Source organism: Callorhinus ursinus, unplaced genomic scaffold (genome assembly GCF_003265705.2).
Source record: "Callorhinus ursinus isolate GAN/ISIS: 27379988/994484 unplaced genomic scaffold, GSC_fseal_2.0 scaffold1, whole genome shotgun sequence".
Lineage (NCBI taxonomy): Eukaryota > Metazoa > Chordata > Mammalia > Carnivora > Otariidae > Callorhinus > Callorhinus ursinus.
In genome coordinates, this window is record NW_027397063.1 from 78,005,792 (window position 1) to 78,030,239 (window position 24,448).

General features: G+C 39.6%; 1 protein-coding gene across 6 annotated transcripts in view; it reads right to left on the minus strand.

Annotated features, from left to right (window-relative positions):
* The window catches only part of KCNMB2 (potassium calcium-activated channel subfamily M regulatory beta subunit 2), a 226,203-nt gene that overhangs the window by 160,477 nt on the left and 41,278 nt on the right, over positions 1-24,448 (minus strand). For 3 of the 6 annotated variants that reach the window (XM_073896976.1, XM_073896967.1, XM_073896999.1), the window contains one exon: positions 22,571-22,676. The exons of 2 other annotated variants lie outside the window; for them this stretch is intronic. In XM_073896976.1, coding sequence (XP_073753077.1) covers positions 22,571-22,590 — 20 coding nt within the window. In that variant the 5' untranslated portion in view covers positions 22,591-22,676. Of the gene's footprint in view, positions 1-1,695; positions 1,964-22,570; positions 22,677-24,448 lie in introns of all 6 variants that reach the window. One more of the 6 variants, XM_073896989.1, reaches the window with a different exon arrangement.

The following is a 24,448-nucleotide window of genomic DNA, read 5'->3' on the forward strand; positions in this document are numbered from 1 at the left end:
ATGGAGTAAAAGTGCAGGGTGCTCCAGGAAGTAAAACAGGAAGACCTAGTTTCGACTGGCTGAGAGGGGCAGGCCAGTACTCCTGGAATAAACACTGAAGCTGAGACCTAAAGGATGGAATAAGAACAGAAGTGTTGGAAGGAAAAGGTTGGAGCAAGCATCCTGTGTAAGGACCCTGGGAAAGAAGGCTGTTAGTTCCTTCCAGGAAAACAGTGAAAGAGATGGAACCAAGAGAAAGCAAGAGTGGGAAGTTAGGCTAGAGAGGTGGGAGGAGGGACTTCTCTGTCTGTTCCTCTCTTGTCATTCCCACCGCCATCAGGCTAATGTGAGCCCCATTATCTTGGGCCTAAATTATTTCCATGACTTTCTAATGATTCTTCCTGTCTCTATTCTCTCGCATCTTCCATTCATTGTGCATATACAAGGCAGCTGAAGGTCCTAAAGCATTCCTTTGATCATGGCACTGCCCTACCAAGAAACCTTCAAAGGTTTGCCATTGCCTATCAGATCAACTCCAGACTCCTTCACCAAGCGTGCAGAGGCATCCCCAGTCTAGTTTCTACCTGTTTTGGGTCTTCTCTCTCACAACTACCTTCTGCATGCCTCAGACTCCTAGCAATCTTGCCCTACTCTTCCCTGCCTAGAATGCATCTCTCTTGCCCCTTTGTTTCCTGTCTTGACTTGTAGAAGTTTCAGGTCTGCAAAAAATGTTATTTTTCCCATGAAACCATCCTACATCATGCCAGTCAGAAGTTATGCCCTTGTCTTTGAGATGCCATAGGTTTTTGGTTGTAGTTCCTGGCTATAATTTTTCCTCTAAAAAGTTCACAGAAATACAAATTCACTTTTTTAAATGTAAAACCTACATGTAGAAAAGTACAGTCATCCATAATTCTATCACCCAGTCTAACTATTGTTGGCATTTTGCCATGTTTTTTTTTCTAGTTGCACATGTGGAGGTTGAGAACTTAACTCTTCTATAGTTTTCATTATAACATCACATCCATAAAAATTCTTTCAAAATGTTATTTAAAGGGCTGCATAATATTCTAGTGTAGGAACATACCATAATATACATAACCATTCCCTCATGGGAACTTCAGTTTCTTTATCCATAAAAAGAAGGCCTATTTCCTAGGGTCGCAGTAAAGATTAACTGAGACATATATTAAAGTCCTCTCAACAGTGCCTAGGACTTGATGGATGCTTAATAAATGATTGTTGTTCCTTTTATTTTTCCAGAAAATCTCCCCATGATTCATCTGCTCTCAGCTGAGGGAAATAACACATACTGGGGAGGGAGGGAATGTTCCCATAGAGGGGGCTTCTCTCTGCCCCTGAAAGAAATCATAGTTCTGCCTATGAGACGCAAAGGCTTCCAATTCCCTCACAAGATGCAAAAGGCTTCCAATTCCCTCATAATTTTTAGACTCAGTAAAAATTATCCAGGAAATGCACGGGTTTGTATCTTTAGCAATTTGTTGGGTCAGGGAAGGAGGTTGGAAGTTTTAGTAAAAATGTGGTTTGAAGATGGTATCATTAATTAAGTTTGCTTATGTTTTCTGTGACCCTTATTTCTGCCTATAATTGTAGATTTTAGACTTCAGACTTTTCTAGCTTAATTGTTACAAGCAGAAATACCCTTGGGCCTGGTTGTTTGATACTCTAATAAATCTTCGTAATAAAATGTCTTACTTTATCCCTTGATTGCAAGTCCAAGAGTGATCCCATCCCTCTGGTGTTTAGAGCCTGTGAATCTTTGGTAATTCTGTCTGGCAGCCATCTTTTACCAAGTTACACATTCAGTACTTTGAGTGTTTCTTTAGGTCTCTGTTCTTTCAGCCACAGCTGAGCAGGCTGCTTGAGGATACTTCTGTTTTCTGCATTTCAATATCCATGTGATTTCTGCCTTTTATTCTTAGCAGAGACAAGCAGTTCCATGTCTTATGTAGACCGGTAATCCCTGTAGTGGATGGAGGATAGTGTATGAGGTTCTTGAACCTTGTTCTTCTTCCTTCACCAGACTGTAAACTCTGAAGCCAGAGGCCATGTCATGCTCTCCCCTGTATCCTTAGAACCTAAACTGTATCTAATACATGGTAGCTGCGCAATGAGTCTGAGCCAAGAGAACTAATGATGACTGCTGCTTCCTCCTCTTAGTAGAGAAACCTTTCTAGGACATAGGCTTTAAGGTCTAACAGAGCTAGGTTTTAATGACAGCTCCACCCATCACTGGCTGTGTGTTCTCGGACAGGTCATTTATCTTCCCTTGCCCCAACTTCTCATCTAAACGGTGGGGAAAATAGTTCTCGTCTTGCCATATGACTAAAGGAGATAATATGTATGAGCAGGCTCACCACTTAGTACACTCACAAAGAACTCGCTTTCCTTTAGAAGACATTCCAATTTAAATTTTAAATTCTCTTTCCCTCTCCTCTCTCCAAGATGAAATTTAGGAGAGAGCAAAATGTGAGGGAAAGGCTGTAAAAAGAAGTGGGAAGATTGGAAAATGGCAAGGACACTGAGATTTTTTTCCAATCACTTTTTCCAATTTTTACTTTAGTGACTTTAATTTTATAAAAATAGGTTCTTGTTTGTCAGTCAGAAAGATTAGCTTCTCTTAACCTTCCTATTTCTCCCTTGTGAGTCATAAGTGAGAAGGAAGCATGAAGGGAGTACAGAAAGTGTCAAAACTCTCCATGCTTGTCCCCTGAAGGCAAGAATGAGGCTCCCTAGGCCTGTCCTGGTAGTGATGTACTTGGTCTGTCCTTCTCTTGAAATCAGGTAAGGTTAGGGAAGCGTTTGGGTGGATGGTTCAGTGCATGTCTATGGTCAGGTGGGTTGTGAGGATAAAATAACAATTCACGTAAAGAAAACTTGAGCACAGTATCAGAAACATGATGAGCCCTAAACAATAGCAATATTTATGATGGTGATTGATGATGATGATGATGACTGGAAGGAAAGCCCCACAAAGACAGGTAAAAAATAATTGTGTTAGTTTTGCTAATTTTCTTAAACCATTTTACTAAAGCATATTTGACATGTAAAACATTGTATGTATTTAATATCTACAACTTGAGTTTGGAGTGATTTCTTTTTATTTTATATATCTCTTACCTTATTGCCACTTTATTGTTTTTATTTTTTTAGGGTGGGTGGGGTAGGAGGGGCAGAAGGAGAGGGAGAGAGAGAATCTTAAGCAGCCTCCATGCACAGCAGGCAGACTGGTGCAGGGCTCGATCTCACGACCCCGAAATCATGATCTGAGCCGAAACCAAGAGTCAGACACTTAACCAACTGAACCACCTACATGTTGCTGGGGCGATTTCTTTTTAAATGTAGGAAAGTAAGAATCTGAACTTGTGGAAACATAATTTGACGCTGGTTAAAGTTTTTTTCTTATTTTTGATTACATATTAATTATAAGAAATAAAACTAAATTTACTTTTAAAAATACCACCTATAAAATGATTGTAATTTTATTAAAATCTATCATTTTTTTTCTATTGGTATACATTGAAATGTGCTTAGGATGATGTTTTCTTAATGTCAAGAATGCTTTCTTCTCAGTAACCTATTTTCTTTCAGGTTACTTTAAAATTTTCACTCTTGTATTTTTTGAAATAATTTAACTTTTTAATAAAATGGTGATAACATTTCTTTAGAATAACACAATGGTTTTTTTAAAAACAAACTAACAAACACAATTGGAAGCAAAAATTTTAATATCCTAGTAATAGCTAATTGTGCATCATAGGAATTTGGATAATTGTTACATTCTAAAAGGAACATAGAAACACACAATAAAGATGACCTTAAAGAGAGCCAATATCTAAGCAAAGAGAAAAAATAAAACATGTCTGCCTCCCCTGCCCTATTTCCCCAGTGAGATGGATGGGTGTCTGTCTAGTACTAAAATTTCTCTAGGGAAGAAAATGAATTATTTCTTTGGTCATCCATTCTAGCCTGGTCTAGGCAGGAAGGAATGGGTTGGAAGATGAGATATCTAGATCCCATTTTCTATTTGCACAAATGGTTTGGTATGAATCTGTAGGCATATCATGAAAGTGTACTCTCTTTGATTTTTCCATCTATGAAATGGGGGTGATAAAACCAATGCTACATATATTTTAGCACTGTTTTAACAACTTAATAACTGGCAATTTGAGCATTTCAACTTGCACGAAGTGTCCGGGCAGGTCAAGTGACATTTATCAGCCTGTGGGTCAAACTGTAAATCCCTATACATCCTTGTTCACTTTCCTTCTTGGGTTAAAAATCTCTGGGAAGTCCTGTTTTTTCCCCAAAGCATTTATGTTGTTGTTTTCCTTTAGAAGTTTGAATTTCATTTTCCTATCTCTATTTTGCTCCTACCTCTCTCTGATCCTCTATATCCCATGACTATTTATAATTTTATTTCTCTGCAATATGTATTTTCATGTTTGTTTCAAGTGATTCATTATATGGACCCTTATCTGTAAGCTCTCCTACCCCCTCCGTGTTCCCTGGGTCTCCCACCATATTCATATTACAATTTTATTTAAAGGAGAACCCTAGAGCTACCACAGAAATGTCATTCCTGCAAGCTGAGTAGGAAAATGCGTCCCATGCACATCAATTGGCTCTTTCATTAAAGCTTTTAAAGAAAATCTGGTTTTAAAGAAATGTGTTAACAAGATACCAGAGCGCAGAAGGAAATTTCTCGTGTTAGGTATTCACTAGTTTGACCTCGGAAATTATTAACGATTTGTCTTCAGTATTTGCTGATAGATCAATTAGCAAAGCTGAAACATGTGAACACACACCTTTTCTGCATGAACTCTGAAGGACCAATGTGAACTGACGTAACGACATTTACTTTATTCTCTACTCCGGTGATCCTATCTATAAATTCTCAACTATAATAAAATACCTCCATTGCTGAGAATAAGAAACAAACACACAGCTCTAATTTTAGTCCCAAAGTTTGGACACTTTAAGAATAAGTAGTAGGCTGGTGTAACCAGAGGTTTGAAGGGATACAAAGGTATTTAAAAATCAAAACACACTGGTTTTAAGCGGGCAGCAACATACACACTCTGCAATCCTTCCTGCCTTTTGGTTTCACCATTTATTATCCACTTCCCCTAAGCTGATGACACATTTTGTGTTCTTTAGAACTCAAAGATCTTTATTCTATGAGATATATCCCATTTGACATTGTACTGTCCCTTTCCTTATACCTGATTCACCGCTGAGTATCTGTGTTTAATCCTTAATGTCCTTACCCTCTTTAATGCATAAACTGAGGGGCATACACTGCAGTGGGAATAGTACTGGTCTTAAATCTGACTCTGGATCTGATCCTAGAAAGCTACTTGACAGTAGGCAAGGTATTAAATCTTTTAGGGTCTCTTTTTATAGATAAGTAAAACAAGTAGGTTGAGGTTGATAATGTCTAAGCTTTTGTCAAGCTTTGATTCTGCTGGTCATAATCTGTTCTATTAGGGTCATCAGTATCCCGTGTCCTGCTGACAGCATTCTTACACAAGCCAGTGTCTTAGATAGCATCTAATCATCTAATCCAATTGAGTAATTTTACTTACTAGGAAATTGGTAGATGAAGAGATTTAGTTTGTATCCAATAAGTTAGACAACAACAGGGTAGATTCTGGGCTTTTTCACATAAGCCAAGTAACTTCAAAATAAATATCATTAGTCACTCACAAATCAAAGGAATGATTTAGTAAAGGGAATGCTAATTGGTATTGGTTAAAATGAGATTTTCTGGATTACTCTGAGTTTGAAAATCAAATCTTGTCAGCCCAAACTTGTGAATTACATTTACACTTCATTCATGAAAAAAATCCATAAAACATTTAAAATCGTACTCTAGTTTTTGAACTAAAACAATATGCTACACTCAGATTGTGAGGAGAAGGTAATGGGGATTTCAGAGACTCCAAAGCACTGGCCGAACGCTATAAAAGATTCACGGTTCTGGCTTACATGGTGTTTCCCCAGGCTTAAAGGCCTCTCAGCATGCTACTGTGTTGGATGCTATTCATTTAACCTATTTGTGGCATAGTCTTTGTATTTGGGAATGCATTTCTTAATTTCTCTTGATCATAGCTGATTTTGTCTGTCTTGTCTCCATGCTACCTCACACTCCGTTCTAGCTGTTTGTCCATCCTGTGGTTAATTCTCGCTCTTGTCCCCACACAGCAGTGATGATGACGCTTACACTTAAGGAACAGCACTCCCGTTGGGTGCCCCAGAAGGGGGAGACTGTTGGGCAGGGGTGGCAGGGAGGAGGGCATGCTGAGGATGTGATGAGAGAAAGACAACAGAGGCAGGATGCCCACGAGGGAGAGAACTGAACAGAACTGTAGCTGTTGGTTTAGCCTGCTGGGTTACTCTGGAAAAAGGCTGCCATGGTCACCGTAGGATGGCGCTGGGTGTCCTCGGTGTGAGAACTCTTGTTCCCAGGCTTTGAGCTGCGTTGCAGGCACTCTCTTCCTTTCAGACCAATATATGTGCAATGTCAGTTTCATTTGCCAGCCTCTGAGTTTGTTTTGCCATGGACATGGCATTTTCCAAATGTCTCTGTACATAGAATTAAGGTGCTTAAGCAAGAGAACCTGCAGTAGAGTTTCCAATCCACAAGAGGATTTCCACTGCACAGAATATGCTATCATCATGCTGGCGCTGCATCCAATTCCCTCTCTTATCATTCAACTAAAGCGCCTTCCCCAAGGTCACCACACTTCGGTGTTTCGAAAGCCAGTGGATGTGGTGACACTCTCTTGTTTGCCCTCTCTGCATTTGTCGATCACTCCCTCCTGGAAATGCTCTCTATTTGGTACATTTCCTGGGCAGTTCTGGTTGCCTCTCTGACCATTTTGGTTTTCCTTTTTGGTTTTCCTCTTGCTCATTCCTGAAATCACCATTTTTATTTCTTTTTTTCAGGATTTTGTTCTAGGGCTTCTCTTTTTATCTACCTGCTCTCTCTGGGCCATGCCTACAGCTCCAATCTCTATCTCTGTGCTTATGCTATACCTTCCCAGGACCTTAGCATATATCTCCAGCCTATTTTGCTATTTCTTTTAGCTCTCAAATAATGTACATTTGACTACCCACTTTACAAAGCTTTGATACAACATCCATTTGATTATTGCTTTCTACTTACGTAACTCAAAAGCAATACTCTCAAGACACAAATGCCATTTTCTGCCCCAGATCAGTTCTTCCTTTTCCCCTGTCTCAGGGAGTAACATGATCCTCTGATTCTATACTCTGAACTCCCTGTTGACCTTGATATACAGTTTGTCACTGAGAACTGTCAATTCTACGGTTTCCATACCTGCTTATCACCACTCGTACTGCTGGTCCAGGCTGCTACTAATTTCTTACGGTCACAGCCGCTTTCTAGGGAGATTTACTTCCAGCCCCCTCCAATTGCCAACTCCGCGATATTTTTTATATTACTAGTTCTCAACTGTGGTCCCCAGACCAGAGGCTTCAGCATCACCTGGGGATTTAGTTGAACTTCAAATTCTCTAGAGCTAAAACATCAGAAACTCTGTGAGTGGGCCCAGCTGTCTGTGCTTTAATTGGCCCTCCTGGTGGCTGTGGTGCTCACTAAAGTGTGAGAACTCTACCAACCTCATTGCCTGATTGACTTCATGATCATCCTACCGAACTCCTTACCCATCACCATGTCAGCCTCTCTCCTGCCACATGTGCTGCTTCCTCTGCCTGAAACTCGCTCCTCCTTTTCACCTGGCTGAGTCCTCCTCATATCTCAGTGTTCCTACTTAGATGCAGCTTCCCCCAGAGCTCCATTAGGGGCTTGCCTTAAGCGTCCCATAGTACTCTGTGGCAACATCTATTTTTCAATGGCCCCATTTATCGTAATTGTTGATTTTTGCCTGGCACATCCTCTAGGAACTCCCTGAGGATTTGGACCATGTTTGTTCTATTCACTGAAGCTCTCCCAGCAATCAGAATTATTCCAGGTACATAGTAGGTGACCCACAAAAAAGATTTTTGGACAAATGATTTTGGTTTGAGCCCGGTATCTCTGTGGCTTCATGCTGCCCTATAGCTATTCCAGATTGGCCATCTTTTCAAACTCCCTGAACCTGCACTTCACCCTGTATTCCGGGCCTCTGCCATATCAGTCAAGGCATCTGAGCTGGGGGTCAGGGCATTATCCTGGATTTATCCTTCTTACATAGCCCTCCCCCCAACCACATGAAGACCGTCAGTAAGCCTGCTGAGGAAGAATTTTGCAGAACCCTGTTATTAATTATAGAGACATCTAATAATTCAATCTGGCAGAAACCCTTCAATTCAGCTACTCTCCTCCATTCTTTGCCGAGGCTGCTCAAGGTGGGCAGGCAATTACTGACCAGATATTTGCATAATGGCTTTCCTTTTGTTGCCTTTGTTCTTTTCTGGCCCCAACTAATTGAGAGCACCACTATTAGTTCTCCACTTCTTCTGATAGGAACCTTTCCTACTGGTGTGTTAAATTTAGGTAACTTGCTTTTTCAAAGCACAGTGCAGAATTTACTATTGGTGCTATCAATTTTGGAATATAAGAGGAGGAAACCAGGCCTCCAGGCGAAATAGAATGAAGACCCTTCATGCATATTTTCTTTACCTTGTGACCCAAATAGAGGGCCTACTGAGAAGAGGCTAGGAAAATAATGCAGTTTTTTGCTTTTCTATAATCTTTATAGCAGCTTTCCTTCTGAGTCAGCTGTGGACAGACATTCACTGACCCCAAGTTTATGCGATCCAAAGTTTTGTGTTATTTTCATTCAACCCAGGACTCCCCACAGGGCCACAATCATTAAAGAGTAGGGGGCACCCAGAGACCTTGACACAATCACCTTCTTCACCTCTTATCTCTTCCTTCTCCTCTAGTCCTACCATCTTTGCTTTGTGGTCTGCCCACCAACTCCCCCCAAAGCAGCAGATTCCTCCCCGATTAACTTTTCTAAATTCTTAAGCAGAATTGTTTTATAAAATAGATGAAGCTACTTTTTATAAGGGTGTGTAGATTTTACTTACTAAAAGTCAATGTATTCCTCAAAAAATTAAAAGTAGAATTACCATATGATCCAGCAATCCTACTTCAGAGCATGTATCCCAAAGAACTGAAAGGGTCTTGAAGAGATATTTGCACACCCGTGTTGACAGTAGCACTATTGACGGTAGCCAAGAGGTGGAAGCAACCCAAATGTTCATCAGTAGGTGAATAGATAAACAAAATGTGGAATGTACATACAACGGAATATCATTCATCTTTAAAAAGGCCGCATGCTACAACATGGATAAACCTTGAGGACATTAGGTTAAGTGAAATAAGCTAGTCACAAGAAGAAAAATACTATATGATACTACTACATGAGGTACGTATAGAAGGCAAATTCATAGAAACAAAGAATGGTGGCTACCAGGAGCTGGGGGTAGAGGGTAATGGGGAGTTATTGTTTAACGGAAATAGAGTTTCAGTTGCAGAATGAAAAAGTTCTGAGATTGGTTGCACAACAATAAGAATAGATAACACTACTGGACTGCCCAGTTAAAAATGGTTAAGATGGTAATTTTCATTGTATGTGTATTTTGCCACAATTTTAAAAAGTTAATGCACGAGAAAAAGTCAATGTATGAGAATGAATTTGAGAAATGCAGATATTTGAAATCTTGTGTCTTAGGTGGCCATTCCTTCTTAATATTCAACATATGTTCCGTTTTGTTTGTATGATAATAAAAAAAAAATCCCGTGGACTGGTGACTCTCCCTATCCCCCTTTAAAACAACTTGCCTTATAATTCCAGACTATTCACCCATTAAGGATCTCAGGAGAATATTGAATTAAATTTGAAACATAAATTCAACCATTGTTGATGTGCTAAAATTTGATTTATGTCACATTGGAATTTTTGTCAATTATTCTTTTAATAGTAATTAAACAAATGTTTTAAAAAACAAATTGAAGGCAAATGTTTTATAACTTTTGCAAAAACTCCATAAACCCTAGAGTTTTGGTGAACCACAGTTTGAACACTATTGCTCCAATAGACTGTTAGTTTTTACCTGGTTTCCATTCTCTCCAATTCTCCACACATCTGCTAGACTTATCTTTCTAACGCTGAAGTGACCTTGACATTTCTCTGCTTAAACATTCTTGGCATAACTTCATCCCTGTAGTGTGGTGCTCAGCCCCAGCTGTACCTGGATAGCATTGAAAATTGCCACTTCAGGACCTTCCCCAAACCAAATAAATTGAATCTCTTAGGATGGATCTGAGTATATTTCAGAAGCTCCTCAAGTGTAATGTGCAACCAGAATTTAGAACAACTGACTTAGAAGAAAGTATATATACTCCTTAACATGCCTCACAAGACCCTGATAATCTGATCTTTCCCCAGTTATGCTTAACATCAACATGGGCCTGCACACCTTGGATCCCATGAGGTTCCTGGGCATGTGCACACTCTAATTCCTTCTTCCTGCTTGGGCTGCTCCCTCTGACTCTAGCCTTTTCCATTCTATCCCCTTACAGATTGGCATTCCACCTGGAAAACAGTTCAAGTATCACCAATTTCATGTTGGTTCCTCCCTTCCATTACCCTTCCCTCTCTCCCTCCCTCAACTGATCAATGAACAAGCTCTGCAACTATAGCTTTTTCTTTTAATCTCTCCCTCACTAACTGTCTGGCTTATTGTTGATGTGTATCATTGGGATAAGTTTCCTTACCAGAATGAATGCATGAACAAATGAATAAATAGAATATCTAACAGATTCCCCAAAAGTCTGATCACTTTACCTTTATATACCAATTAAAATTCTGTAGTGCTTTACAGAATTTTATTATCTATAATTTGCATCTCAGAAAAGTGATGCTGTTTAGTTATCACTTGACTGGACTCAAACCCAGGGTCCTCTATAAATCCCAAGCTCATCCCACCAGGCTCTTTCCTACCGAACTATTCCCTGGGTTCAAATGGAGAGAGTATAGCTGAAAGGTCAGGTAATATGAGCTCATGACTGTGTACTCTGTAGAGATTTTGAGCTGGTGTTAGACTCCAATGAGAAACTTAAGGTCTGTATACCTCATCTGTTGTCCTGTATTTTTCTAGATTCCTTGTCATCAAACTAACCTCCTCCAAAATTTTAAGAATCTGATTTCTTATTAAGGCTTCATGATTTGCTTTCCATGCCATTTCTTCTCTTTCCAGAATTTAACATTTGAAATATTGCAGGGCCAACACAAAAGAGAGAATTGCAGCCGAGGAGATTATACACGGGGTCATTTTTTTACTAGTAGAGCTTGGTCAGAGATGGAAAGATGAAAATGAGTGCCAAAATACCTTGTCCATAACCATGTAAAACAGCACCCATGGCAGTCTGGAAAATGAAAGGTGAATGGCCCATTATTCAAATACATTAATGTGAAATTACTGACATGGTGGTACTCTAGCACCTCCAAGATTTCTGCTTTAGGATTCTTAATGCAATTCATGGTGAATGCTGTGTTTGTTGTATCACTATGTTAGTAATGAAAATGACATGTGACTTTGTCCCCACTTTCATGGTTTGCATGCCAATTTTATCCCAATCGAAATTTTCCCTTTGATTATTCCATGAGCCTGGCTGTGCAAATTCAGTGTTGTGCACATTTCATGAGGAATGAAGCTGGGGAGAGGGCAAGTGGCTTTTAGAGGCTAGAATACTTATAAGTGAGCTTTACTTTCTCCAGTACTGTGTCCTTATGGGTCATTTTCTCTGTCATAATGATGATATTGGAAACAAACTTTAAACTAGACACTAATGGAATGGTTATTGAGCTTCGCATTGTGTATCTTTGTACCTATTAACATCACAATCAACATAACATTCCAAAGTGCCCTGCAGTCATAATTGATTCAGCAAGGCAATGATTTCCAACTGGCTGAGGAGCCTCCTTTATGATGTGATAAAAATCCATTAGGGGCAAGAGGCGTAAGAATGTCAGCTTGTGACCTAAACTCCTCCCCGTGATGCCTGTTTAGGGCAGGTAGCTTGAGACTGTGGGACTAACCCTGTTCCTTTATGAGTGTTAAGTGTCCACAGGATGTCTGGCACTGTGTAGAGAAGAACAGCAGGCACACCTGTGAAGCCTGAGCCTCAGGATGGAAACCCCACTGACCCTCTTCTCTTCTCTCCAGCCATAAGCCACACTGAAACCTTGATTTGAAGCAAACAATGGAGTAGATGTGTTAACTGGAAGAAGTTCTCGTATAAATTGCATCCTTTGATTTTGGTACAGATTTATGGGAGCTGTCTGAGAAACAGATTTGGAGCCTGATACAAAACTGGATCTTTTGTCTTTCAGACACGTGGAAGTTCTTTTCAATCTGGCTGTTGTTCAGTAGTTATAACACGGTTTTGACAATCTCCAGGGTGGTGGTCATCAGTGGGGGGTGGGGATGGGCAAAGGGATAGAGGACGGGAGAAGACCATGAAATATTCTGAAGGATCATTTAAGGGAGAAACAAGAAGCAGTTAACCTCACCCAGAGCGGGGGGAAAAAACAGACCATAATTTAACTTGTGTTGATGTTGTCCCATGGAGAATGGGACAAGGTCATGAGGAGGGGAGGTGGTAGTGCAGAATTAAGGAAAGAGCTTGGACTTTGGATTAATATAGACTTGGGTTCATATCTCAGTTCTTCTAGTTACTAGTAGCTATGTGACCGTAAGAATTGGGTCATGTCATTCTGAGTTTGTTTCCTCATTTGTAAAATAGAAAATGTCTTTCTGGTTAGAACTATTATATAGTTTAGATAACATGGGGAAAGGCCAAGTGTGTAGCAAATATAAAAATTAATGGTCTTTGTCCTTCTTCTGCATTGTCGTTGTTGAGGAGAGGTTATTAAAATAGATCATCTGCATCTGGATACAGGGGAGTTTGTGAGTAGGGACTCAGAAACTTAGTTCATAAAGGGAAGGTGTCCAAGATGGGAGGCTAATGATGAAGAGATGTCAAATCGGACTGGGGAGCAAACGTATGCCTCGACATCTGAAGGTACAAATCCAAGCACAGAGGTGGCAGGGTTTGGCAAAAGGGTGAGGTGGTTGAGTGGAAGGTGAGTCCAGACACATTCTCAGGCACATTTTTCTCTTCCATTGTGCTGCTTTGGAAGGCCCAGGTTTCCATACCTGAGGATGTTTCTGGAGATTTAACCCAGATCCAAGACATACATAGTGCAGCTGACCTGCTGGATGGTAGCCAGTAAGGACGATTTATTTTTTTTCAGTCTTCTCCATGAAATGGAAAAGGACTCATGCTTCTCATCCTGTGAAAGTTTTATTGTTCTGCAGCTAAAGCCAGGGTGGACTTCAGGCTCCTTAGGGAGGTGACAAATAGAAGTGGCATGTGCATTTGTTGTAACTGTAAACTGATAAAGATTGTAAACTGTAAACCATCATGTGAGGATATGAGAAGTTTTTAATGTGCCCAAAGACCTCTTTTGGCTGTGATATCCATCTAAAACTCAATAGCTTCATCATATTGATATACTGATTTTTGTGTTTTTGGCAAATATATGACCACTGAGGTATAGAATTAGAAGTCTCAGTAATTCCATGTTTAAGCTGATAATTGTATTCACCATATCTATAATGAATAGTCTAATAAATAACTTCATTAGTTGTATGTTCTTGGAAATGAGAGTTGCCAAGTTTTCCGTAAGAGAATAAAGTGAAGAATGAAATTTCTTTTGAACGATACTGTTATGAGACTTTTGTATTATTTACTTTACTCTGCAAAATTGGTATTTCAATCAGCATAATTAATTCAATTATTCATTTATCTCACTTTTTAAAGTGTTTTTATGTTAACATTCCTCTTTTATATTTATATTCACTTATAAATAATGCCTATAGTGGACAACTTACAAATGAATTTCTCTAGATGTAATCTCTCCCTTAAAGTCTAGAATCCTATATCCAACCTCCTACAGTACATCCCCACTTTAGTGTCCAATAGCCATCCAAATTCAACATCCCTAAGACTGAACTTCTAATTTGCTACCATCCCCTGTAAATGTGTTTCTTCTGCTATATCTCAATAAATGGCTATTCCATTTTTCCAATTGCTCTGACCTCCTACTTGGAGGTCATCCTTGATTTCGTCTTTCTGTCATACCCTACATGAATTCATCAGCAAATCCTACGGACTCTAGTTTCAAAATATATTCAGGCTCTGGCTACTTTCCACCATCTCCACTGTTTCCAAACTAATCTCTTGCTCAGACAGTTTCTTCCTAATTAATCTCTCTCCTTCTATTCTTCTCATACTTCCCTGCACCCACAGACCATTCTCACCATAGCAGCCAGAGTGAGCTCTATGTTAGGTACAAAACACATCCTGCCACTCCTTTGCTATGATCCTTTCAATTATATTCCATCTAACTCGAGTATAAGGTCCTACATGATCTGCCCTATTTTCTGCCTCCCACATATCTCCTAATATTCTTCTCCCTGATCACTTTGCTCTTGCCTCAGTGGCCTCTCTGCTATGGATCAAACATCACCCATATTGGGTACATAAAGAGGGAGGAAGGAAGCATCCCAGAAGAAGAGAACAGCATCCTCAAGGTCTTGGTCCTCAAAGAACTTAGCATGATTGGAATTTCAGTGCCTCTGGGGGATGAGTCTATACAAAGATATGGGCTTAGAGCCAGGGAACGAGTGGTATGGTATGTGATGTCCAAAAGTTTGGAAGATGATCAACAGTATTTCAGGAAGTAAAACGACATACTATAGACATTAAATAACCATAGGTCAAAAAAAGTAAGCCTTGTCCAAAAACCAATAGAATAAAAGTTTGTCATCAGCTGGTTTTCAGAGTAGATCTCAATGGGAAAAAAAAATCAGATCAATGACTCAAAAAACTACTTAGAAATCAGTTTAGGAACCTTAACTTAATTCAACAGAAAAGCAGACTCATAAAGGACCAAGTCATGTTTTTTTGAAACTGTGTTCTCTGGCTAGACTCTATAGTATATTTAATTGTGGATTTCAAGGCAAAGCTCATTCGATTGCCCCTCTAGGAGGAACTGAGTCAGGTGATATATGACTCTTCCTCGTTTGCTTATTTTATTAGACACTTTTTTAATTTCTGGTACTTGTTCCCAGATGTATCATTTTCCATTTCACACATCATAAATATGTACATAAATATTTTAAAAGTTTCTGTTTCTCCAGGTTGAATATATGCCATTTAATAGATAGTTCTAACTAAAGAATACCTAAGGTGATAAACTGCTCTGGCCTTTAAGCTTAAGTTAACCCAAATAGCATCAGGAATAGCATGTTCAAGTTGGCAGGGAGCTTAGAGATCATCTACAACATCCCCACCCCAGAGACTCCGTGTCCCTACTTCATTTAAAAAGAAAAAAAATCCAGTAGCAAGGAGACTTGCCAAACCTCATAACCGTGGAGGCCAATGATTCGGAACACACAAATGATGTTTTCTGAGGCCCTATTACAGTAAAGCGTTCACACACACAAAATAAAAGGAACTGGTGTGCACTAGAAGCCCTGGAAAACATGCTAACAATACAGGCCCTTCTTATAAGATTCTGATTCAGTAGAAATTTTCACTTTTCAAAAATACCTTCCTGCCATGATGCGAATGCAGATGGCCTGTGTACTATGGTTTGAAAGTGGCTTAAATGAAACAAAATAGGAGGCACAAACAATGAGTTTACCAAAACACAGAGACCTTCTAGGATTATAGTATTACCCAGATTCTAGACTGATCGATACCACACTAAAAAAATTCTTCTCTACTAACATCTTCTGTTTACGGAAAATACACATAGGCCTTCACAGCACTTTTTGTGGCTGATGCCAACATAACATGATAATTGCAAATCCAGCTGTCCCTTTCCAGCAATTTGAGTATCAAGCCCTTGATGGATTTCACATATGTGTCATTCCTTAAGAGAGTGTGAGATAAACATTAAATAATGTCAGTGTCTTCAATGAACCTGTGTCTTAGGAAACTAGATATGATCCCTTCTTTGGGGGAGGCAGAAGCTGATCAGTAATACCTTTGTGTTCCACCTAGGACTCTTGGTTTCCCAGAGCCTGAAATAATGTGGTCAAACTATGCCTTTGGAAATGCTGTGTGAAAACTAAGTGAAAGATCACACATTATGTAGCTCAAACATGATCTGCAGGTACCCATGTGATTAAGATAATTCAGACCTTCCATAAATATTGCCAGTAAAAGCAATAAACCCTCCCCCCTGCCCCCCCCAAAAAAAGCTTGTGGAAAACAGTGTATACTACAGATGTGAGGAGGATGTACTCTTTTGCTTCACATGAAATATATGCATGAAATATACAAGCTTGAACTGGGTTATTTTAAAAAAAATTGCATAGAACTGAAGCAGACTTTAGGAATCATCCAATCCAGTGATTTTTACAAAAAAAAAATGTAGCTGCAGACTTTTTTTTTCAAATGAAGTTTTATATAGAACCCCCAAATATAAAAAGATAAAGGCAAAGATGCTCTGAATGAAGCCAGGGTGCAGGGAGAGGCTGCTCTGATCTTCTCAAGCTGCTGACTGTTGGACTGGATATCCTACCTCAGAGCCCCAGGGCTTCAACAGAAGAGTACTGTTTGAGTCCATGCCTTCTTTTTTGAGAGCAGTAACTGACCATAGAAGTTAGGGATTTGCCCATAGCAGGAAGGGGTGGAGCAAGATTTTAACAACTCATCCCGACAGTCTCTTTGTACTCAGAAGAAGGGCTGGCTAAGTGCTGCTAAATTCCCTGGGCTTCTTCTGGGAAATTGGTCTACAGCAAGGAAGACAGGAGTGCTACCTCCCCACTAGGAAGGTCTAAGGCTGAGAAGCCACAAGCTCCTCGTTTATGCATACCTTGAAGCTCCCTTGGTAGAGTTTATGGTTCTACAACAAGAATGAGCTCTGGAAAAGGCAAAAGCAGTGAAAACCCCGTGATCTTTGCAATTCGAAGACAAGGGGTATGAAACATCACAGCCCTTCCTTTAGGCAGACTTGTATATATGTTGACACCTCAAACGAATTTTTATTATTTTAGCATTGCATCTTGATTGCATGTGGGAAGTCTGAGATTTTCCTCTGGCAGTTCTCAGGTGTGTGGGACTGACAGAGAGGAGGGGAATCACTTTAAATAAAGACCCCTCAGAAGGGGATTTGAGAGACATCAGCCTCCTCTCCATTCTAGAACATACCATGTTTTACAAGTTTCCTCTGCAAAATCCTGAAGCAATTTGCTTTCAGTCACTAATCTTAGGTTTTTTTAGTGGTTTGTGCAACATCATTCAACACATTGAAATGAAGTTACTAGACTTGCCTTTTTTCCCCCTTCAAATAGAGACCAGGAAATCTCCCTGAAGAAGAGTGTACTAGTTCTGTTCTAAAACTATAAGTGCAGTATGATTTAACTCTACAGTGGACCTTTGAACAACATGGGTTTGAACGGCATGGGTCCAATTCTACATAGATTTTTTTTTCAACAAATACAGTACACTACTGTAAATGCATTTTCTCTTATGATTTTCTCAACAGTTTCTTTTCTTTAGCTTTATCGTAAGAATACGGTTTAGATACATATGACATGCAAAATAGGTGTTAATTGCTTATGTTGTTGGTAAGGCTTCTGATCAACAGTAGTAGGCTATTAGTAGTTAAGTTTTGGGGGAGTCAAAATTTATATGTGGATGTTCAACTGCATGAGGACAGGGGGTTTGTTTAAAGGTCAACTTTATTTTAAAAAGTGATTAAAGTCTTAGATGAAAGGTGGATGGTTGAGGGCATGAGCATTGGAATCAGACTCTGAGTACTGTTTTAACCAATTATAAGCTGTGTGACTCTGGCAAATAACTACTCTGTGCCTTAATTTCAACTAGAGATAGAAGATAATAATAGTACTTATTTTATAGTGTTGTTGTTATTTTATAAACTACAATCCTATAGTTTATAGGACTAAACAAGGTAATGTACAAAGCTCTTGGTGAAGTGTCTGTTACATAGAAAGTTTTCAATTAAGTGGTCAGCTATTATTAGTTCTGAGTGGTGGGACAATGGGTGATGTTCTCCCTTAATTGTCCGAAAATGATTTAATGCAATTAAATGTTATGGTATGACAGAAACTGAAGTTATAAACATAAAAGTACCCATTTTTGAAAAATTGAAAAATTTGAAAACTCCCTTTCCCAAATTCACTGTCAACCAAACCGATGTTTAATTTTTAAATGTGATAGTGTTTATGAAGGGGAGAAAAAAGGAATAAGGTGAATGGACAGGTAAAATTGTCCCACCCGCTCTTCTTGAAAATATCCCTTCTTCCTTCTTTCCTCTCAACTGCCTGTTTGTGTCTCTGTCTTTTTAGCACCCAACAAGGGAAGGAAGTGGGAATAAGAGGAAGAATGAGAAAGGTGACATGCAATTTTTCTGGTTAAATGTTCCCAAGGTTTAAATCTAAGAGGATGGCATTTTAATCTCAGGCCTACCCTCCTCTCTGTCACACTTGTGCGCCATTTTGAGTGTATGGATATGGAAGCAGATCTGACTTGATCTCATCTTTTGATAAGTTTAGATAAAAAGATTTTTAAAGAGTTTCTAGCTCATAATGAACAATTTAAAATGTTAGGACTTTCTTCAGGCCTCTTGCTTTAGAGAATGGCAGAAGGGAGTTCAGTGACCAGGTTTTCACGTTGCCCTGCCATTTCGGTCAGTTAACCAGGAGTTATCTATGGAATGGCTACTCTGGGCCGGGGTCATAAAACTGATTTGAATGGGTCTCTGCCTTTCCAGAGGGCCTCACACAGTCCTTTTTCAGATGGGAGTGGACCCTGATTGGACTCGCTGAATGAAGGCCGTGGTCTGAGTCCCCACCTGTGATGTGGGGGCTGTTTCTGCCTGGGGATTATGGATGGGGATTGTCTGTGGGCTCCTTAAGCGGCTCCAGTCGAATCAGCACAAGCCTCAGGGTTTGAATGTGGGCTCAGGCAGAGCCATGTGTGCTGGCAAAACCAAATGCTTTTTAGTGCTTTTATCAGAAATCTGGGGTCTAGGGGCACCTGGGTGGCTCAGATGGTTAAGCATCTGCCTTCAGCTCAGGTCATGATCCCAGGGTCTTGGGATTGAGCCCCGCATCAGGCTCCTGGCTCAGTGGGGAGCCTGCTTCTCCTTTTCCCTTTGCCTCTCTCCCTGCTCATGCTCTCTCTCTGTATCTCTGTGTCTCAAATGAATAAATAAAATCCTAAAAAAAACCCCAAAAAACTGGGGTCTAGAAACCTGCTGTTGACCTGACTGGCAGGCTTGGAAAGTGAGAGGTGAGTGGTTGGAATGTTGGAGTAAAAACCTATTACATTTATTTGTAATAAGCTTGTATTTTAAATCACTTTCTTTTTAGATAAACTTGCTTTTATTTTTATAAAGGGCCTTTTTTAAAGGCTGTAGAAGATGGTCTGAAAACAAAACAACCTCATAAGTATTTACTGTTTGACTTGAGCCTGAGGGGAATCACTTTATGCAGAGACCTATTGGGCCACTTAGTTGTGTGACCCCGTTCGTTATTAGCTGTTGAGTACTTTCTAGGAGCCGGGCCCTACGCTGCCTGTTTTATAGCCATTAGCTCAAAAATTACTCACGGTAGTCCATTGCAGGACCCTCCTGTTTCCTGCATGAGGAGCCCGAGGCTGAGAGTGGTGTAGTAATGCCTACTACAGTCCTAGAAGGAGTGCCATGATGTTGGGGGGTAGCTCAGCCTCTGTGTCTCCAAATGTGAAATGAAAATCGTAATAGCTACCTTCGAGGGTGCTTGTCATGAAGAAATTAAGATACACATACACACCCATATTAAAATATAAGTTATATGTAAACTGTATTATATATAAATTAAAATATTAAAAATTATATGTATACATGCATACATATGTGTGTCTGGTACATAATAAACATTTAATAAATATCATTATTTTAACAGAGGTCTCCTTTCTACAAAGACCAGTTTGCTTCCATAGAGGAATATGTGGGGAGAAGTGAACAAAGAAGCTTTCATTTGGTTTGCTGACACACTCCTGGGGGACAGTTTATACCTTCTATCATCTCCCTGCTCAAAGTTTCCTGAAAATCCTTTCTCTCTCCTATTAGTGAAATGAATTATTCACTCACAGGAAACTTCTGCTTTTCCTTCAGGTGATAGTGGCAGGGATGTGAACCTCCCATTCAACTCCAAGTTAGAATGAGCCCCTCTTCTATCTGGGTGCCTTTTTTTCCTGCTAGGCTCTGACCGACTGAAAGGCAGGGACTGAATTTGGTGAAGATTATATTCCTTGGCTTCTTAAGGTGTTCTGTTACTTGCCATGTCCTAGTGGCAGAGTCACCTGGACCCTCAGACAGAAAGATCACTGGAAAGTAGAGTGAACCCACAGAATTCTGTTTGTTGAGGAAGAAAGATCCTCGGATTCTAGAGTTTCTTTCTTCCATCCTGGATTTCCCAGCACTTCCCAGGCCTTAGCTCAGACTGGGATAATCCATCTCTATTGGAAAATTTATTAGCAATTATTTATTAAAGATGGTTAAATGAATGGGGTGCCTGGGCGGCTCAGGTGGTTAAGCCTCTGCCTTCAGCTCAGGTCATGATCTCCAGGTCTTGGGATTGAGCCCCATGTGGGGCTCCCAGCTCAGTGGGGAGTCTTTCTCCCTCTGCCTCTCCCCCTGCTTGTGCTCTCTCTTTCTCTCTCTCAAATGAATACATAAAATCTTTATAACAAATGGTTAAGTGAAGATTTTCCCTGGTAGAAAAATGTACAAAAACTGAAGAAGTTAACACCCATATGATATTAGTAGAGGAATAGATAAATAGACCAACGGAGCAGAATCGGGTGCAAATCATGCCCTCCAACCCATCTACTATGCTTATGTGATAAATGTGGCATTGTAAATCAGGAAAGGAAGAGGAGACTGTTAGGCCAATTTGGAGAAAAATAAAAAAGAATATTCCTCTGATATTATCCAAAACAAATTCCAGGTTGATTAATATTCTAAACACAAAAAACTCTATTATCCTAGAAAAAGTATAAAGGAATATTATTTTAATCTTGACATCAAACCTAGAAACCATAAGGGAAAAGTATATTTTAAGAAATATACAGGTATATTTCCTGTAAAAAAATAAAAACTATGACATAAAATATATGTAAATGTAGAAAAAAATATTAAAAAACATGTTAGTACTGATTACTTTTTGTAAAAGTAATGCAAAGGGCATGTGGTCATATATTACTTGGGCCACTAGAGAAACACTGAAAAGAAAAATGTTTAGCGAGAATGTATTTGTATTTAGCTATTGATCTATCTGAAAAAATGATAGGGTTTTTAATCACTACACAATTTTACCACACAATTGTATCAGTCCTATTTCTTTTATTAGGAGAGATTATTTTTTTCATCTTTTTTTTTTTCCACATGCTTCTAGAAAAACTCCCACCCCCTACCCCTTTCTCATCTTCTGAGAAAGATTGTAATAGAAGAGACTGCCTTCAAAAACTGACTTCTTAAGACCCAGGATTTATTTTAAGCTGAAATAAAATGCTGACTAAAGTAGTCCTTCCTCAGACTCCCTGTTTAACCTGTTACCACAATTCCTGCTTTCCTCCCCCCAACCACTGTCCATTGGCATATCACAAAATTCCTTTTTAATTGGGATCTTCACTGGTTTGCAGCTGGAAATTATTTCTATCTCTCAGGGCAGGTGAAAGTCAGGGTTGGAGGGAACCTTAGAATTCATCTGGTCATAATCCTCCATCCCAAACTTGGTTCCCCTCCCCGTATCCCCTCTTGGTCCCTGAAGCTGCCCCAGTCTGAAGAGGCAGAGGAGACGGAGCAGAGAAACTGGGGGAAGGGAAGCTGTGGCAATCTTTACACCCTAAAATCACACCAAGTTTTATATATCACTCTACCATTTAGAGAAAAAAAATCAACTAAAGATCATTTTATAAAAGGTTTTACTTTCTGGATAGAACTTCTGTTCCACCGTACGTACTGAACAATAAACTTACATGGCAGTGTTTGGAGCATTTATGAGAATGAATCATTCCTAAATTATCAGCTTACATTATCATTTAAGTGATCATTTTTGTTTTCTCTCCCAATAGTGCTATAATCTTTAATAAAGCAGTTTATACATGTTTTAAGCGAGACTACAGTGCCCCAGAAAACTAGCATCATACTGCTCTAATAATCAAGATGCAAAATTATTCAGGCAGCTTCCATCGGATGCCCATCTCTGGATCAAGTCCCAGTGAGTCTTCCCTATGTCTGTAAGGAAAAGAAGTCCAACTGAAACCCGAATACAGAACTGTATGAAGTGTCCCCGGCTTGGCATATTTACAGACCCAGATTAGACTGCCGATGATAGAATCTGCTCCCGTTCTCAGACACTCTCCTCTTCCCAACCCTAAAAACTCCTCCTACAAGAACTTGGTTCTTTAGAAGAGAAAATAAATGGAAAATAATGGTCCTACCTTTGATGCATGGTGGCCATGATATGGACAATTAAAAAGAAGTTCTCTAGTCTAGTGAAAAGGATGGCTAATATAATAGTTTGAACTTAAGTGATGCAGATTGGTTCTGTGGAAAAAGAAAAAAGAAATGACTCTGAGGGGGGAAAACAGACCTTCCTAAATTTAATCATACATCATGTGGGACAAAAGAGCCATTGAAATTAGCATTTGTACAACTGTATTATGATGATGCTATTTTCAACGAGTTCTGCCAAAATCTTGAAACCACAAGCACTTTTAGAGTTGAGAATTGCCTGAAAAGATAATCTACTTTCTGTTCACTGAAATCTAAGTGAAGGAAAGTGTATACTGTCTAGAGAGTTTTAATTGGCCTGAAAGCCTTAATCAGATGATGAATTTTCCTCTGCGGGCCCCTTTCTGAGTCTGTCAAGAAGAGACTTGCTGCTAAATACAAAAATGTTGGCAGACAAACATTCCTTAATAGAAGTAAGAACACTGTAGATAGGTGCACACAAGTACCATATACAAACAATGGCTCTGTTTCAGATGGTTTCTGTTTGTTTTTTGAGGAGGATGGGGGAAGGGGAGGATTGCAGTCTTTTGACAGTGGGAAAGAGCAGGTGTAATAATCAACTCGCCTTTCTGTCAAGAGAATGCATTTGAGTGGGTCCCGTTTAACTGATATTAATCTGGTAGAAATCTGACCGTTTGGTCCAAAATCAGGAATTAGGGTTTTTTTTTTTTTTTTTTTTTTTTTAAAGTACAGACTTTGGCTCTTGGAGGGTCGGGGAGAGAGAGAAGTTCATGAGATTGAGCAGGTTCTCTCCTGTAACATCAGAACAACCACTGCCTGGGGCAAAGTAACCTGCAATGTCTCCCATTAAGCCTCACCAATTTATCTTGGCCTATAAATGTAAAAATCCTCTAATACTCCAACCTTGGACCAATTTCTCATTCTTGCTCAGGGATTTTTATGGTGGACGGTGGGCTACTCTGGAGCCACTAAACTTGTCTGTTGGTTGGGATGTGAGTACCACGAGCCACCCCTTTCCTCACCTTCTAGAAGTGGAGATGCTAATGCCACCAGCCAGGGCAACCGCTTGGCTGGCTGCATTTTGTCTTCCATACATCTCCTTTGTGAGTCCCCTTGCAGAAGCTGGACATCACAAAACATCACAAAGATAACCTTGTTTTTGGTAAAATAAGTGATTTGAACCCAGGTTTTCTTGGCTGCTGACGGCAGATGGTTTCGTCTGGAGCTTCACAGACCTCAGGTTTCTACTCTCCTCCTGCTATTGTATTATGTTTCAGGCATGAGAATAGATAATTATAATACTGGGGAGTGCAGTGAACAGCCAGCTATGGGAACAAAAAGAAAGGAGCCACTACTCTGCCCAGTTTCTTCCAACCTGTTTCAGTGTTTCAGTTTTCTGAGTGCTTTTATGCGCAGCATTTCATTTGGTCCTCAAAATAGCTGTGAAGGAAGTGGAGTAGACATTATTCTCAGTCTTACAAATGAGAGTTCCGTGCCTCAGAAAAGTTAGGTGACTTTCCAGGATCACGCAGTTAGTAAATTTTTAACCTTGGGAAGGGAATTTATATTCTGCTTCCAAATTCTAGCCTCTTGAGGTCATCATGGTGAGAGAGACAATCAAAGGCAAATCATTATTGTTTCAACATTTTGTGACTCAGTCATATTGGAAAATAATAGTTCAGATTTCTGAACTGAATATTTATGATCACAAAACATTGTCTCCACTGAATTAAATAATGTGTTTGATAAATTCTTAGCCCAAACGAGACTGAAACTAAGCATTATTGAGTTTCCTCTTTATATAACTTAATTCTAGTTTAGATGAGAAAATGAGGTTTAGCCAA